This window comes from Diabrotica virgifera, chromosome 4 (genome assembly GCF_917563875.1).
Source record: "Diabrotica virgifera virgifera chromosome 4, PGI_DIABVI_V3a".
Classification (NCBI taxonomy): domain Eukaryota; kingdom Metazoa; phylum Arthropoda; class Insecta; order Coleoptera; family Chrysomelidae; genus Diabrotica; species Diabrotica virgifera.
Window position 1 is genome coordinate 230213389 of NC_065446.1, and position 18749 is coordinate 230232137.

An 18749-nucleotide genomic window follows, 5' to 3' on the forward strand; every position below is an offset into this window, starting at 1 on the left:
TGTCTTAGCATTGTTTAAAAAAGTCTACACTGTTCTTAAATAATATAACATCGTTCCGATTGTGACCGTATTGTGTGTAGTACAGTCGTATTTCAATTATAACGGAGTTTATCTGGAAGTATACCGTATTTTATTAATGTTTACCATATTCTCCGGCTAACACGGATTTTCGATAACCCGGATCGGCCGTGGTCCCGATTAATCCGAGTTATCGAGGTTCCACTGTATTTTCCCCATCTAAAAAGGGAATCAGAGCACCTATCACAGTTGGTTCTAATTCTGTTAAGTGACGCCCAGATCCGTCTTGATTGATTGAAAGCCTGTGGCTTGATTGTAATACATGGCATATTCCGGATGTCAGGTGGAGCATATTTTCATATTCTGAAAACCAGTACCGGTTTAACCTAATTTCGGGCCCTGGGCGCTGCAGGTTTAGGGGCCCCCTTCATTGCTATTCGTTTGTCAGTTTTTAACAAGAAACCACATGCATTAACTATAAAGGTTTATTGTAAAATCCAAAAAATATTTGTTTAACAAGCAAGAAGAATAGCAAATGTAAAAAAAATCCAAAAAATACATTTAAAAACATAAATAAAAAATAGGAAGTTCCACAAAACAACACATGACAAGCAAAAAAAATATTCTAAAAAATACATCAAGACAAAAATTAGATCACTTTTTTTCTTGACTTGGCATTCGCAAACTGCCATATAATATTATTACAATTCAGTTTCTCCAGTTCTTCAGTCTCTATATACAATAGTGATAATGCGTCTAGGTTTTCTTGACCCAAATTTGACCTTAAATATGTTTCTATTCTTTTTAAAGCCGAAAAAGACCGCTCGCCTGACGCATTAGAAATTGGTATCGTCAAATAAATTTGCAGTAAAGTTAAAATATTGGGAAAAGTTGCTTTGAAATCCTGGAAGAATCAAATTTTTCATAAAATGTATGATGTTTATTCAAATTTTGGCATATCGTTACAAAATGGGTAATTTCATTATGAAAGTTCCCTTTGGTTTCATCAGTATCGTTTTTATGTTTCTCGCATAAAGTATTAATTGACATCTTGACTTCTTCTTTGTCTCTAGATTAAAAAAACATCTAAAAGCTGATGTTACATCTTTGTAGCATTGAATTCGCGATTCTGAAAACAGCGACTAATTTTCTAGACTATAGATTTTCTGCGACCACGATTTTTTTGTCGCTGCGACTGCAAATCGCAAGTGGAGTGCTAGCCTTAGAGACCACTGTATAATGCCAAATTGCAATTTTTGTAATCGCTTTACTTTTGAATGTTTGAAAGAGTGTGTACCTATTGTTTGGGTATTGGCATTTTCGAGAATAATCTATTCTTTATCTATAAATTAGATTTATGTATATCTATTTTTGTCTTTCGTTTAACTATTTTAAATGGACTTATTTGGTTCCTATTTCAAAAGAACTTATTTTAAAGCCGAAAAGTGAGATAAATTATTAGATATTATTCCCCACAATTAAAAATGAAATTATTAGAAACAGTTTTTACCCAATAACTGGGTAGTTTTTAATCAATGACATGGCGACATCTGACAACTTTCTGTAGTTTTTGGAAAAGGGCCCCGCCACAAACACTGACACGGGTCCCCTGTGGGGCTAGGCTACGGCACTGTGTATAGATCAGTTCACTGTGTGAAAAGATGTAACAATAGGTCAAAGACGTTTGCAGTGTATTGGCGTATCTGCGTATGAAATTTTTTTCGAAGAATATGTAAATTATTTAGCGACTTTATTTTTTTTTAATTAAAAGGAACGGGCCCCTTCGGGCCCCTCCGGGGCCCGGGCCCCTGGGCGCCCGCCCCAAGCGCCCAGTGGATAAACCGGCACTGCTGAAAACATTGATTTACTAAGAATCTGTACGCCGCGCAGTAGAAAAATATGTTTGAAACAAGAGATAAGTTTGAACAAAAATGTCAATTAGCACTTTTTGTGTAGAATATAGAATGTGAGAGAACCATTCTCTCTGAAAAAAAAACGCTTAAAGCGACTGCAATTTTGAATGTCAGTTACGCCAAATAAATTTTTTGATTAACTCAAGCGTAAAAATTCGATATATTTTGATCAGAGTGTCCTATCGACAAAAATCAAAATTCATTTTAAAGAAGAAGAATGCAACTTTTGTATGCAATTTTTGTATTTTGCCGCTAATGAAGTCGGTTTCTATAAAGTTAAGTAAATAAACGTTAGGCGATGTTTGCTATTTTCTGAGATTCTCATCAGATCATTTATCAATTTATTTCTTCCATTGACCGATCACTATGGAATTTCCATTTTTAGAGCTTAATGGTAGGGCAGCAAAGTATGCTAAATGTGCAGTCACTCGAGCGCTTTGGGGACCTATTGGGTTGTAAAGAGTAGGTCCTCAAAAAAAGTTAAGTAAAGTTTTCCATTTTAGTGAGGACTTGTCCATTTTTAATTTAATTTTTCATTTCCAACAATCGTTTTTTTTAGATTATAGCGCCATCTATCCATAATTCGAAAAAATGTTTCGAATAATAGTTACTTATTTTTACGTAAGGAATCCAAATCTGCAATAAAAAATGGGGGCTCCCATTTAAGATTTTAAAGTAACCCCCCACCCCACCTCCGTGGGGTGTTTGGTGCGATTCGATAGATTTTTTAAAAATATTGAATAAGTGTATTTTTCAGTTTTTCGATCTGATTTTCATTTCGCGAAATATCGCGGGATTCGTATTTAAAATATTAAATTTACCCCCCACCCGTCTCCGTGGGAAGTTATGTTTGGTATCATTCAATAGATTTTTGAAAAATATTGAGTACGTAGTTTTTAGTTTTTCGATCTGTCATTCATTTCGCGAAATATTCGTTTTTTTCTTGTGAAACTTTGGGACTCACCCATTTCCTTACACCCCTCTCAAATCGTCAGATTTTTGAAATATACACTGTTTTGCATGTACTTAATTTACCTCATCTTAATCTGACGATTTCGAGTATTTCTAAGGATAGATTTTTTTTCGGCCTCCCCTTAACGAACACCCCTGCATTAAGAGCCAATATATGGTAGAGGTATATTTTCAGGGTACAAGGTTTCTCCCCATATAATAATCTGACTTACTCGAGTAACTGCAAAACTCCCCGCTTGGGCTCCTCTTCAAAACTTATAGTTATAACATGAAATTTCGATTTTGAGTTTTGGCAATAAATATGAGGCACTTGAATATGCCTAAAAATGCTGCATCAATAGCTTTATAGAAACCGACTTTATTTGCGGCAAAATGCAAACATTGCCTGTTGTCTATTCTAATGTCTTTTTCGTGATTTGTCTTATAACAAATACTGAATCTGTACATGATCTTCTGCTTTGGAAGACTCGTTGTTCATCCTCAAGTGATATTCTTTCGTGTACTAATTTGGCTACAATTTTTATCATTAGTTTCAACATGATGTTTCATTTTCATTTCAATTCAGCTGTAAGTAAAACAAATTTGATCAATTATATGGTTTTCAGGTGCAATCTTACGTTCAAGAAAATGTTAATCTGTGCCAACCAGATAAACTTCACATCTGTGATGGAACCGATGCTGAAAATGAAAAGTTGATCCAGCTAATGTTACAACAAGGAACCATCAAACCTTTGCCAAAATATGAAAACTGGTAAGCAATATTTCAATTATTAAAATTATATTGTGATTCTGTCATTACTGTCAATATTCTTAACGCTTTTTGGTTACAAATTGTTAAGATTAATGCGAAATAAAAAAATATTCCGTTCAGTCAACCGCCAGAAAATTTAATATATTACTTTCCCCAAAAAAGGACAAAATACATGGTTATAACAGCAAATCTACAAATATGTAAATTAGAGCTGGAGCGCCAGATAATAAAACAAGTAGTGATGTGTTTAAATATCTGGGCATCACAGTATCTACCTATAGAAAGCTAGAAACAGAAGTGGAAGATCAAGTAAATAGAGCAAACAGAGCCGCAGGCTAAATGAATGAAATAATATGGATCAAAAAATATTGACAAAGAAATGAAAAACAGAATTTACAAAACAGTCATCAGACCAATGATGAGAGACGGTTCTCCAATAGGAAGACAATCAGTGGAAAGACCACGAGAATGATGCAACTTACTGGAGGCATATTGAAAGACATTCACGTCTACATAAAAAGAAGGTGAAGAAGATGTTTTAATAGCTTCATGATGTTGCTAATTCTAAAAACTGGCTACTAGCTTTCTGTCTAAATAGTACTTCTGGAATGAGTTTTTTAATACACCCTTGATTTTGTATACTTTATTTTATTTATCATAGCTATATTTCGTTTATAATAATTGGTTTTGACATAAATATTGGCAATTGAAGATTGACAAAACAAAAGGACAGAAAGGCTTAAACACCTAAAATATTGTATCTTCTTCTTGTATTGCCTATCTATACGTGTTTTTGGGCCTTCCTTGCCCATAATGCAGAATGTTTTACAGCAGGCTGTACTGCTGATGTACTCATGCTCGTTACTCGTTACGCATTACGTGGCGCATATATTCCAGTTTGTGTTTTCAAGATTCATGCAAGTTCATGCAAGTCTGCAAGTTTGCAGTTCTCAATCTTTGCAAAACCTCATTATTAGTAACTCTATCCATCCAAGATATTTTCAGTATGCGTCTGTAGCCCCAGTTCAGTTGCCTCAAGCTGCTTCATCGATGCCTCAGACAAGGTCCACGATTCCACTCTGTACAAAAAAACGGTGAAAATATAACATCTCAGTAACCGGATCACCTTAATTGGAAGTTGTAGATCGCGACTACTGAAAATCTTTTTCATTTTGACGCATGCTTGCCGTCTCAATCCTTAATTTTATCTCAACCGAGTGTTTAAAATTACAAATAATAATTTTCTTCTTTTGCAGTTGGTTAGCCAGCACTAACCCTGCTGATACAGCCAGGGTGGAATCAAAAACGTTCATTTGCACCGACTCGAAGTCAGAAACTATTCCAACGCCCAAAAATGGAGTTCAAGGAACTTTGGGTAATTGGCTGTCCCCTAAGGATATGGACGTAGCTGTTAAAGAAAGGTTTACGTCGTGTATGTCGGGAAGGACTATGTATATCGTTCCATTTTCTATGGGACCTATTGGATCTCCATTATCAAAAATAGGTAAGTTTATAAAAGCAAGGAAATATATGCTATTTAAATAGGAAAGCTTTCCGCGGTTAGTATAATTAAACCTAAAGCTAACATTAATATTGTTAGACAAATTAATATCAAACTCAGCTGGTCTCCGGGTTAAACCACGTCGAATTCCAATACCCCCAGCTTTCGACTTCCTCTCTAAAGTCTTCATCAGAGCTTGTTCCCTTGGTGTTAATCTCCTGAGCCCTACTACATCACTTAACTTGTACACTGTTCATTGTTCACATTACTTGTACTATGTTACTTGTACATTTTCCTTTCCGCCGAGAGGCTCTAACTCTTTGTTGTATCGCAAGGGCCATGCCACGTTATCTCTGCAAGGGCCATGTATTACTGAAGGACTGTACGTTCATACACCAGCAATTTATTTTTATTTACTCCGTTTTCTAGCGTCTTCTTCTAGTCTTCTACTCCTTCTAGGAACCTCTTCTAATCGACGTTGAACATACCTGAACCATCTTAATCTATGCTCTTTTATTTTGGCTTTAATTAGTGCCACACCTAAACTTCTAATATACTTATTCTTATTTTTATCCTTTTTTGTCATTCTCTCTCTGATATAACCTTTTCCTTTTCTCTCGATGACTGCTCTTGATTGATTATTGATAAAAGTCCTTGCTTTATTCCAAAACCATTCTTGAAACCAAATTGTTTTTCTCTCATATGTTAATCTAAATTATTATACCATAGATTCTGTTATGTCCACTTGTAGAAATAGTTTTACAATGTGGTTCGTTAGACTAATAGTTCTATAATCGTCATATTTTTTGAGTTTTGACTTTTTAGTGTTGAAACAATCATTGAGGATATCCAGCTTTGTTGTATAATCTAGTCTAAGTACTAGACCTTTTTAACTAAATTATCCATTATCAAATCTGTACCACTTTCTTACTTTTAAGTTATTGAACTTTGAACTGCTTTTATTATGGTCCTATATACTTCACAATCCTGTATGCAAGAGACAAGATGTGATTCATCTTCATCCTCCTCTTAGTCGTTAACCTGATGCAGGTATCGTGGAATCATGAAGCTATTAGTTGATTTCTCCAATGTTCCTCCATTTTTTCCATCATCTGCTATTCTAGCACATTCTGACAATGGAGCGTCAATAGTAGTAACAATAAGTTCCGTGTATAGGGTAGGAGATATATATATATACCTCGACTTTTTTCACCTTCTAATATCTTTCCTTAGAAGGTAAGTTTTTCAAGACGATTTATTCGTAGCACCTGTCCAAAATAACCTATTATTTTTTCTGATGTTTGTGTTTTTAGTATTTTCTTTATGTTTATCTGGTTCAATATAGATTCATTTTTTCTTCGGGCCACCCCTAGTATTCTCAGCATCGTCTCCAACAGTACATCTCAAATACAACTATAACCATTTTATCTTTCTCCATAAAGGTGCAGCATTCCGATGCATAAATGAAAAATGGAAAAACTAAATTCTTACCAGTCTAATTTTTTTATCGATAGTTATTTCATCGCTTTACACGGTTGGCATATGATACATATTGTATCAGTATAGAATATTTAAAATTATATAATATACCTACCTATTTTTTGTAGGAATTGAAATAACTGACTCACCATACGTCGTTGCTTCCATGAGGATAATGACCAGAATGGGCGCACCGGTCTTAAGAAAACTAAGAGAAAGCCAAGAATTTGTGAAATGCCTTCATTCGGTAGGAACACCAAGTAATGGAGTTCTAGAAAATCCGAGTTGGCCCTGCGATCCTGAAAGGACCATCATCCTTCACAGACCAAAAAACAACGAGATTGTTTCCTACGGAAGTGGCTATGGAGGCAACTCGCTGTTGGGAAAGAAATGTTTTGCTTTGAGAATTGGATCCACTATTGCCAGAAGGGAGGGATGGTTAGCAGAACATATGTTGGTGAGTAAATATTGTACTATTACATTGTTGAGAATGCTGAATTTACAATTAGTACCAATATCATCCTTCTCTAATTTGACTCTTATTATTTTTAAAGTGTTCTCCAATGACACATTTGTGGAAAGGCTGGTGATACTGAAACTGACTAGCACAGTGGTTCTCAATATTTTTGAGTCATGTACCACAAAATACTTTTTATTATCTTTGGCACCATCTAACTAGTGGTGGCTAGGTAACCTAATTAACTATAATAGTGGTGCTGATTTTGGCTGTTTTTGCGTTTTGTGTACCACCGCAAATAATGATATTATACAGTGCGGTGGAATAAGTGTTGCCCCCCCCCTGTTAACTTGTTTATTTTAAGAATATAAGCAAAACGCTCGAACAGGTCGATTTTTAAACTAAGCATAGTATATTATAGCATCAACGTTTCGAACTTTACGCGATCCCTCTTCAGGTGACAGCCATAACTTTGATTTTTTTAAATGGGAAAGTACATCATGTGACACCTCATTTAAAAGCTCTTAAAATACTGAGTTCAAAAATGTATAATACTTTAATCCTGTTTGAGAGCGTAGGCGCAAAATTTTGGTCGAATTCTTTCTAAATGCAATCATTTTTTTCGAATCCTGAAAAAACTAATAAATATTTTTGAAAAATTTAAACGCAGAATGAAATATTACAATATTCTCGATGGTCCAAAGTCCCTGAGAACTCCTATAATGTTTATTTTAAGAAGTCACAATGGTGGAAAAAAGAGAAAATTTAGTGTGATTTTTAATTTCAAACATATCATTCAAAAGAAACTTTTTGTTTATTCTAAGGGACTGTCAGCCCTCGGTAATAATCTAATCTTTCATTCTGCGTTTAAATTTTTCAAAAATACTTATTAGTTTTCTCAGAATTCGAAGAAAATAAATGCGTTTAAAAAGAGTTCGACCGAAATTTTGGGCCTGCGATCTCAAAAAGGATTAAAGTATTATACATTTTTGAAATCAGTATTTTAAAAGCTGTTAAATGAGGTGTCACGTGATGTACTTTACTATTTAAAAAAATCAAAGTTATGCCTGTCACCTGAAGAGGGATCGCGTAAAGTTCGAAACGTTGATGCTGTGATATACTATGATTAGTTTAAAAATCGACCTGTCCGAGCGTTTTGCTTATATTCTTAAAATAAACAAGTTAACAGGGGGGGGGGGCAAAACTTATTCCACCGCACTGTATACCAGTACCACCAGTGGTACATGTACCATATATTTAGAACCGCTGGACTAGCATATTGTTGGAATTGTAATCTAATTTTTTCTGTTAGTTTTTGCAAGAATGATTTAATTTTTTGACTGCTGTAGTGTAGTGTTCCTTAAATCTGTGCAGTGTTTTATATAATTTTACTTTCCGGTGATTTGATTGGATCTTTTTTATTTTGTGTAAGGTCCATTTTTGTAATCAATTATTGAATTTTCTCCTGATATTGATTTTTGCCAATAATGACAGTTGCGTTGGAGTGTTGATAGCTTGGAGTTCATCTTTATCAAAATTTGCTTTTGATTTAGTGCTTTTTTCCAGTTCCTTTTTGCACAGTACTCTAAATTATTCCTTTTAGTATATTGTAGTGCTTCACAGACTAATTTTTCACACATACTTTTTCAACTGCACTCATTATATCTAGTTTAGAGACTGATGGGTGTGTTACAGCATACTTTGGACCTTTTGAGAGCATTAGGATCTCTGTTGCGTTCAACTGTCTTTATTGTATTTGTTATTACTAATGTTACTGATGTTTTTTTTAGATTCTGGGCATCACCAGTCCTTCAGGCAAAAAACGTTACATAGCAGCTGCCTTCCCTTCAGCCTGCGGAAAAACCAACTTAGCGATGATGACTCCTACGTTACCTGGTTATAAGATTGAGTGTGTAGGTGACGATATCGCATGGATGAGATTTGACAAACACGGACAATTAAGAGCAATCAACCCAGAGAATGGGTTCTTTGGTGTTGCTCCAGGTGAGTTTTAATACATTAATTTGAAATTACACAAACAATATAATTGTGTTCCATTTAGTGCTGTCGCCAGGGAGTACCACGGCCTCCTTTATTTAGATGGACTCATCCAAGTTTTTTATGTATTTTGACCCGTAGAACACGAATTTTTTGGGTAACAGTTGATCCGGATGTCGATAAGATTGTTATAAACAAAGAACTTGCAGAATTACATAACACCGATTTTTCGCAAAACCAAACATTTTTTGTATTTTTTGGGTCATTCTATGCAAAAAATATTCTTATTTTTGCGTAGGATGCATAGTTTTCAAGATAAACTTCTGCAATTCTGCTTACCGCATTTAAAAGTTCAATTCAAATTATATCGGTTTTGATTATTTGCATTGCTAAAAATTTATTTTTTTAATGTTAAACAAAGCTATAAACACATAGTGCCTGAGTGATGTTTTCAATGCATTTCTAAGAAAAGAGAAATGCGTGCAAGCGCCAGGAAACAGGCAATTTCTACGTAGCATGTCTTAAAACGCATGCATTGGGCACGCGTCAAAACGATGAAACACTATTTGTTTATGGCTTTGTTTAACAAATAAAAAATTAATTTTTAGCAATTAAATTCAATGCAAATAATCAAAACCGGTATTATTTGACTTGATATTTCAAATGCTGCAAGCAGAATTGCTATTTTATTTTTTAGTCAAAAGTTATTCGGTTTCAAAAACTGCAATTTTTTGAAAGTTTAACCGTGTGTGTCTCGAAAACTATGCATCCTACGAAAAAACTTGTAAGAACATTTTTTGCTTAGAATGACCCAAAAAATACAACAAAATGTTTTGTTTTGCGAAAAATCGCTGTTATGTAATTCTGTAAGTTCTTCGTTTATAACAATCTTATCTGCATTCGGATCAACTGTTACCCAAAAATTCGTATTCTACGGGTCAAAATACATAAAAAAATCTTGGGTAAGTTTATCTAAATAAAGGAGGCGTTGTACCCCCTCCCCCTGGCGACAACACTAATTCTATAAAGTATTTTTAAAATATTTTTAATACTCTCCCATATCAGATTAAATCATATAGAGTAAATAACAAGTTGTAACATTCCTGTTTTCTTTGAGAAAAATTTTTCACTTGTGTTCAAAATTTTTCTGATGGGTGAGAGGAGTGTGTAACGTTACAAACGTCACATCTTTGATATTTTATTTTTAAATAATTATTTTACTTTATTTTCTTTAATATTTCATTAGTAATTATTTTCTTCTATTCGTTTTAACTTGCTTTTTCGTTGCCTCACGTTGGGCGCCAGTGAAACGAAATAAGCGATGGACTACCCCAGCTAATTGAAATAACATTCGAAAATATTACCTCAATCATCAAGATAGCCATCGTCACACCCTTAGCTTAGCTCAGTCACTCAGGTGTGTGTTCGTCTTGTCCTAATCTTAGAAATGAACTATGAAAATTTGGAATGGAAGCAAACAAAACAGTATTTTTAACCAATCATGTTTATTGTTCATAAAGATATAATAAAAATATGACTTGTAAAATTGCATTAACAAATATATTCAAATTCTTGCCAAAAACTCACAATTCTGGATTATACTTATGGCTTTTGGTAGCTGATGGTAACTTCTTGATGTCGTATAGTACTTCTGTAGACTTCTTGTAGGCCTGGGCGGATCTTCGGCCCTAGGCCCCTGCAGCTGTAGATGTTGGGTGCTGTAGTCCGTATGTCATGGTCTCATTCTTCGCCTTAAAGTTGCATCACCGGTGATAGGCTTGAAGCTCCCGAAGGGAGGACTGTGATCTTTATTCCCAAAAACTATAAGATAAAGACACATATCAACAATCAAGAAGTTAATGACCAAAATTTGTCAGTCTGTCATTCTTCAATCCAAAGAGTAGCAGATGACAAGAATAAATTAAATGGAATTTAGATGAGGAGATTAGTTAAAATTTTGATTACTAAACATGCATATATGTAAATTAAAAAGATAATATATTTAAAACTAAAATACCAGAACACATGGTTTGACATTGGGGTTAGGTTAGATATAAAAAACATTAGAAAAAATGTTATAAGAAACTAGGTATGGATGGAATATAATGACTGAAAGAAATTATTAAAAAAAAACTTTATGAAAAACTCACCCCAAGGGGAAGATTTGATTTGGAATAAAAATGATTTAATTTTGAAGCTTCTTTGCCTTTTATGACATTTCCACCACCATTTTGAGAATAAAACATGGAGTTTGTCACCAAAGATCTTATACACCTAGATTTGGCCAACTCCGAAAAATAGCGTAACGCGGAGCAGTTCTGGTCGGTGGTCTATCTATCTCTCTCTACCGGCGCTTAACTTTTTCTCTCTAGCATATGATGGCCGCCGCCTCTGTGTTTCTGTCGTTCCGTTACTCCCACCTCTTGGTAGATACGCTCACACTCGCACGACAGACAAAGATAGCTAGACCACCGTACTTGATATCGACGTTACACCCCGATGCATTGACTGGCATATCCCTAGCCAAGTCTATTTTCTTTACATGTCTCTGGTTGTCACTGTCATTAAAATGACATGACAACGAACCTTGGACGAAATTTGAAATAACGAACATGAGAGATAATACAATGTAAATAGGGTTGCCTATAGAAGGGCGCCAAACTAATTTTTTTACGAAAAAGCAAGTTAAAACGAATAGAAGAAAATAATTACTAATGAAATATTAAAGAAAATAAAGTAAAATAATTATTTAAAAATAAAATATCAAAGATGTGAAGTTTGTAACGTTACAAAGTCTTCAATGCATTTCTGTTTGAAACTGTTCTCATCTTCTTTGTGTTTCTTACCTAAATTTTATGCTTTATGTAATTTTAAACATTTTGGTTGTGTCCTGCATTCTGTTAGTAATTAAAACACACTTTTAAACAGTCCACATACAGTCTTATTTTAATTTTTTCTTTTTTAAAGGAACTTCAAGAAGTAGTAACCCAATTGCCATGGACACCGTCTTCAAGAACACCATGTTCACAAATGTAGGATCTACATGCGACGGAGGAGTCTACTGGGAAGGTATGGAAAAGGAAGTAAGCGATAATATTGCAATAACTGACTGGAAAGGTGTCCCCTGGACCAAAGGTCAAAAGACGCCTGCTGCTCATCCAAATTCAAGGTAAAATGAATTGTTATTGAAAATAATTAAAGTTAGTAAAATCTAAATTAGTGTTTAGTTCTTCTTTTTCTTCTTCCTCTTTATAATCAATTCTGCTTGTTAATTGGTAGACTGATATTTCTATGGAAGGTTGTCACTCCATCTTTTGCGCGGTCGGCCGATACTTCTTCTACCGATTGGTGATGTATCTATTAATATTTTGACCACACATGTCTCCCCCATTTTTATCTGCTTATGTGGTTATTCCATTCTTTTTTTTTTCTATTTAGTGTCCATTCGTTTATACACTGTATGTTATATTGTCTTCTAATGTTTTCACTCCTCTTTCGATCTCTCAGCGTATTTTCTGGAATTTCCTGGGATTGTCTATCTAGTTCTTCTATCGTTCTTTGTAATTCTTCACTTTTTTCTGTTATTTACAATATCATCAGCATTTCGTAAGTGACTCAGATATTGCCCGTTTATATTAATACCCATGCCATCCCAGTGTAGTTAATTGAACACATCTTCGCGCGCTTGGTTGAATAGCTTGGGCAAGATGGTACCTCCTTGTCTTACTCCCCGGTTTATTGTAACAGGCTCCGTTTGTTTCATTAGCTTAGTAGTTGCTGTTGCCTTATTATATATATTTGTAATTAAGTCGGTATATCTGTTGTCTTTTCTGCTGTTTTGATGGGAATTCTTTACCACCCAATGTTTCACACTATCAAATGCTTTTTCAAAGTCAATCAATGCCATGTATAGCGGGGTATGATATTCGTTTGATATAGAAACACCAAGTTTTTATATTTCGATAAGATTTGTCCAACATTTTTCAAAAACCTTTATTTACTTGCAGATTTTGCACACCTGCTAACCAATGTCCCATAATAGATCCAGCTTGGGAAGACCCGGAAGGAGTACCTATTTCAGCTATTTTGTTCGGAGGAAGACGACCAGCTGGAGTTCCTTTAGTATATGAAGCAAGAGATTGGAAACACGGTGTATTTATTGGATCTACCATGAGATCAGAAGCAACTGCTGCAGCTGAACACAAGGTAATATGTTCTAATATATTGAACTTTTTATATATCTGTTAATATAGCATATCATTGTTATATCAGATATGACAGTATCTTTCTAGTTACATATTCACTAACATATTTATATTTTTAGGGAAAAGTAATTATGCACGATCCATTCGCTATGAGACCCTTCTTTGGCTACAACTTTGGACACTATTTGAGCCACTGGTTGTCCATGGAGCAAAAATCAAGCAACCTTCCAAAAATCTTCCATGTAAACTGGTTCAGAAAAGGTACAAATGGACAATTTTTGTGGCCTGGTTTTGGTGAAAATTCCAGAGTGCTAGATTGGGTGTTAAGAAGACTTGATGGAGAAGATGTTGCTCAAGACACTGCTATTGGTTTAGTACCTAAGAAGAACAGTTTGAACTTAGAAGGTAAGAATAACGATATTTTTAACAGCAATAATGTCACAGTATTTAGGTACTTATATTCCCAATAATCAAAATCATGCTCATTATTACCATCACAGCTCGTTATGAGCCAAAGCCTTCTTGAGAATAATCCTCCATTCACATCTGTCTCTGGCAACTCTTCTTCATACTCTAAGCCGAAGGCTCTGTCTTCCTCTGGCTCGTTTTCCAATCGGTCCTCTACAGCCAAAAACTTTTCCGTTTGTTACAGCTTCCTTTCGCCCGATTACATGCGCTATCTATCTGAAGGCGTGCCAGCTTCATGAATTTTACGTCAGGTTCCCCGACTATAAAACCTAAAGTTGCAACGTTTAAATAGATACTTCTTCTTAGCGTGCCTGTCCGTTCCGAACGTTTTCGATCATTCTGGCTATGATGATTTTGTTGGTTGCTATGCGGACCAAATCATATAACAGCACTGCAAGTCTCAACAACAACCCTAGAACCAGATATTCTAAGGTCTGAAGTCGATGAAGCCATAAAACACCTTAATAGAAATAAATCACCTGGTTGCGATGACATCACGGCAGAACTTTTACAGAACATGGGTGAACATGGTCTCCAATTAATGTGGAGACTGTGCAATCATGTATGTATGGAGAATCGGCAAATGGCCCAGTGATTGGTGTACCGCACTATTTACTCCCATTCATAAGAAAGGCGCAACCACAAAATGTAGTAACTACCGAACCATCTCACTAATTTCACACCCAAGTAAAATTCTGTTGAGAATAATCAAGTGTCGCATGCAGACATACCTGGATAGACAAATACCACAAGAACAGGCAGGCTTCGTGAAGGGTAAAGGCACAAGGGAGCAAATTCTTAATATGCGACAACTCTTTGAGAAAGCACGAGAATTCAAAATTCCGATGATCATCTGCTTTCTGGATTATCAGAAAGCATTTGACTGTGTAGACTGGACAGTTTTGTGGAAAGTTCTACATGAGATGGGGGTTCCTGATCATCTGTCAGCTCTGGTGAAAAGCCTATACGTGAACAGTGAAACCAGAATAAGAATTGAAAACCAAAGTCCGATTCTTTTAAAATAGGTAGAGGAGTCCGACAAGGATGTATTCTATCTTCAAGTCTTTTTAATTTCTATGGGGAATATATAATGAGAAAAGCACTCGACAAATGGAATGGCGGTATTTCTATCGCAGGAAAGAAGATATCAAATCTCAGATATGCAGATGATACAACATTAATAACTGCATCCGAAGAAGAAATGTCCAGCCTGCTGCAGCTAGTGGAAGCCGAAAGCAATAGATGTGGTCTCAAGATCAATAAACAAAAAACAAAAATTATGATAGTAGATTATTCAAATTCACTTCAGACAACAGGAGCCTTAGACCAGTTTGAAGTGGTTAACGAGTTCAATTATCTAGGATCCTACATCAGTAATACAGGATCTTGTGAAACAGAAATACGTAGGAGAATAGGCATGGCCAAAAACGCTGTGAGTCGATTATCGAAAATCTGGAAAGATCGCTCCTTGTCGAAGAACACCAAAATAAGATTAGTGTGTGCTTTAATTTTTCCCATATTTAATTACGGATCCGAAACATGGACAATGAAATCGGACGACAGAAAAAGGATTGACGCCTTTGAAGTGTGGTGCTGGAGAAGAATGCTTCGGATCTCATGGACGGAACACAGAACAAATCACTCAATCCTCCAAGAGCTTAATATTCAGACTCGACTTTCCTCTATTTGCCTCTCCACCGTCTTAAAATTTTTCGGCCATATTGCAAGAAGAAGTGATGATAATCTTGAGAGACTTATAATTTCGGGAAACGTTGAAGGGCGCAGAAGTAGAGGTCGCTCACCTACTCGATGGACGGATCAAGTACAGAAAGCCAGTGGAAAAACATTATCTGAATCCATGAGGGAAGCTCAGGATAGAAGCCGATGGAAAGAGATAGTTGCTCGTATTATAGGGAATCACGACACTCAGCAATGAGGAAACGACTGAGGAGGATGCGGAATAGTTGTGTTGAGGTCTTTCTATATCATGCTATCAGGTTAGCAAGCTGGATATTCTCCTGCGCACTGGAGCCATTTTTCCTTCAATTTTACCTTGCAAAATGCATTGGAGTAGTTCGTATCTGCCTTGATTTCCCAATGTCCCAAGTACTGAAGCTTACGGCCCTTCACGATGTTGACCAAATCTGCGGTTGTGTTGATCCTCCGTAGCACTTCTTCATTGGTGACTTTGTCTGTTCATGCTATCTTCAGGATCCTTCTGTACAACCATAGCTCAAAAGTCAGAAGTTATGATAGTTTCCGCCTTCAATGTCCACACGTTTCTACTCCGTATAGAAGCACTGAGCACACGTAACACTTATTGATGATCATAGAATTAGCTTTAAAATGAACGGAGTTATTGTAAAAAACCAAAGAATTTTTTTCAATTTTGGAGTATGTACGAATTTTGGAGCAGATATGAATGGGATCTCGGTATACCGACTACTCACTTTTCACAGCTGCTAGTGAAAGGAGGAAATTATATACATTCGTGAGGGGGGGGGGGGTACCAATGGAAGTTTGTATAATTCCTGTTTGAAAACTGAATATGTACAAGTATATTTTAACGAACTTTCTATTTTTTAATTTTGATCATTGTATGCACATATTTAGAACAATTAATTTGTTTCAGGCATTAAAGAAAATATCAACTTTGACGAATTATTCAGCTTGCCCAAAGACTTCTGGAACCAGGAAGTACAAGATATCGAGAAATACTTCGACGAACAAGTTAGTCAAGATTTGCCTACAGAGATTGCAAACCAACTGAAAGAACTGAAAAAACGTGTATCTCAAATGTAAAGACCTATCAGTATTATTAGGAAAATAATGTATAAGGCTTTGTATGTTTTGATAAACGTAGACTAGCTGTAGGGATTTTATGAAAGTAACGAGATCGTGTGAAAGATTTTGATTTGTTTTTAAGTTTAACGCATTGGTGTATACTGCGAAGCCTAAATTTGGTTTTACTTTTTAAATGAATAGTTTATTGACACAATATTTAATTTATAAATTATTTTTTTATGTTTTTTGTGATGTGTAATTATAGTTTGTGAAATGTAATATGTTAAGACAATAAAAAAAATTTAAAAATCTATTTCACCAAAGTACTTATTTCTTTTTCAAAGCTAGTCCAAACTTTAATAAGCGAGCGGCAGGCATCCCAAAAATGACCAGGTACTGACCACGGAGAGGTGAATGGACAACTTTAGTCATACTTTATATTTTTGAAGGTGCTGAAAACGAAAATGAGGTTTATTTTGAATTTTATGTGGGGGAATATTGTCAAAATTGCAATTTTACCCCAAAAATAGAAAAAAAATGAAATAATGTTTTTTGCGTTTACCTCGCTACAACTCTGTTCTATTTTAATAGTGTTTCCTGAAATTTTGACAGTATATAGCTCTAACATTTCTGAAGACAACGGTACCTGTTTCAAGCTTTGACTTTTATTCTGATAAAGGTTATGAACTTTTTAAAGTAAAAGGTGCAAATTTGTGCATTGCAAAGTTTAATCGCAAAAGTTGAGTGACAAAATTTGAAATTTAGCTTTTAAACTATAGGTAGGTACAAAGAAGTTTTCTGGAAAGATTTAGATCAAAATGTTTTATAGAAAAAAATAGTGCAGCTTTTAAGGTGATACAGTAGCGATCAACAGGTAGCAAAAACGCGTTCCAAGATTGCGGCTGTAATTTTGAATATTTTTTCGAGATATTTGGCACACGTATTCGTAATATAATAAAAAATGGCGGTACAGAGCCCAATTTAAAAAATATATTAATATGTGGAAATTACTCTGTAATTAAATACAATATTAAAAAAACGAGCCTGTACCGCCATTAAGAAAAACAAAAAAATACACTTTCTTCAAATAAACTTTTTTATCCGATGCCTAGATTTTGTGTCATTTTGGAACTACTAAAATTTTTTATTTCATTAGTAGTTCCAAAATGACACAAAATCTAGGCATCGGATAAAAAAGTTTATTTGAAGAAATTGTATTTTTTTGTTCTTCTTAATGGCGGTACAGGCTCGTTTTTTTAATATTGTATTTAATTACAGAGTAATTTCCACATACTAATTTCAAATTGGGCTCTGTACCGCCATTCTTTATTATATTACGAATCATCATCATCATCATTGGCTCGACAGCCCTTTCTGTGTCTTGGCCTGTTCCAGGATTCTTCTCCACTCTGATCTGTTTCGTGCTTTTTTTCTCCAGTTTTTTATTTTTAAGATTTTTATATCATTTTCTATTTGTTCTAAATATCTCAGCTTCGGTCTTCCTCTTGTTCTTTTTCCTACTGGCATCTGTTTGAATATTTTGTTTGGTATTTCGCCTTCTTCCATTCTTTCTACATGTCCCATCCAACGCAGCCGTCCTATTTTAATGAATGTTATGATATCTGGATCCTGGTATATTTCGTATAGTTCAAAGTTGTATTATATTACGAATACGTGTGCCAAATATTTCGAAAAAATATTCAAAATTACAGCCGCAATCTTGGAACGCGTTTTCACTACCTGTTGATCGCTACTGTTTCCTCTTAATATTGACATTAGAAATCCCCAAAATTACGCTTATTTTTCGAGATATTGACCATGGGTGGTGAATGGCTAAGTTTGGTCTTACATTATGTTTTTGACCAAACGAAAATGAAATTTGTTTTAAATTTTAGGTGGGGGAACATTGTCAAAATCGCAATTTTACCCTAAAAATTAAAATAAAAAACAATTAAATCACGTTTTTTTTGCGTTGAACTCGCTACAACTCTGGTCCATTTTAATATTTTTTTCTAAGTCCGTACAGTACTGCTTACTTTTCTGAAGACAATGGTATCTGTTTCAAGATTTTACTCTTATTCTAGTAAAAGTTATGAATTTTTTAAAGTACCGGGTGTCCCAATAAGAATGGCTCTCGGCCATATCTCAGGAACCGTTTATACTAGAGCTTTGAAATAAAAAATTTTATAACAAAAGTTGCCTC

At 34.9% G+C, this 18749-nt stretch overlaps 1 protein-coding gene across 2 annotated transcripts in view; it reads left to right on the plus strand.

Annotated features, from left to right (window-relative positions):
- LOC126883324 (phosphoenolpyruvate carboxykinase [GTP]-like) overlaps positions 1 to 16859 on the plus strand; it is a 42176-nt gene extending 25317 nt beyond the window's left edge. For both annotated transcript variants that reach the window (XM_050648706.1, XM_050648705.1), the window contains 8 exons: positions 3509 to 3654; positions 4911 to 5158; positions 6763 to 7091; positions 8882 to 9095; positions 12057 to 12258; positions 13097 to 13295; positions 13414 to 13699; positions 16395 to 16859. In XM_050648706.1, coding sequence (XP_050504663.1) covers positions 3509 to 3654; positions 4911 to 5158; positions 6763 to 7091; positions 8882 to 9095; positions 12057 to 12258; positions 13097 to 13295; positions 13414 to 13699; positions 16395 to 16564 — 1794 coding nt within the window. In that variant the 3' untranslated portion in view covers positions 16565 to 16859. The remainder of the gene's footprint in view (positions 1 to 3508; positions 3655 to 4910; positions 5159 to 6762; positions 7092 to 8881; positions 9096 to 12056; positions 12259 to 13096; positions 13296 to 13413; positions 13700 to 16394) is intronic.
- Positions 16860 to 18749: the final 1890 nt, after the last annotated feature.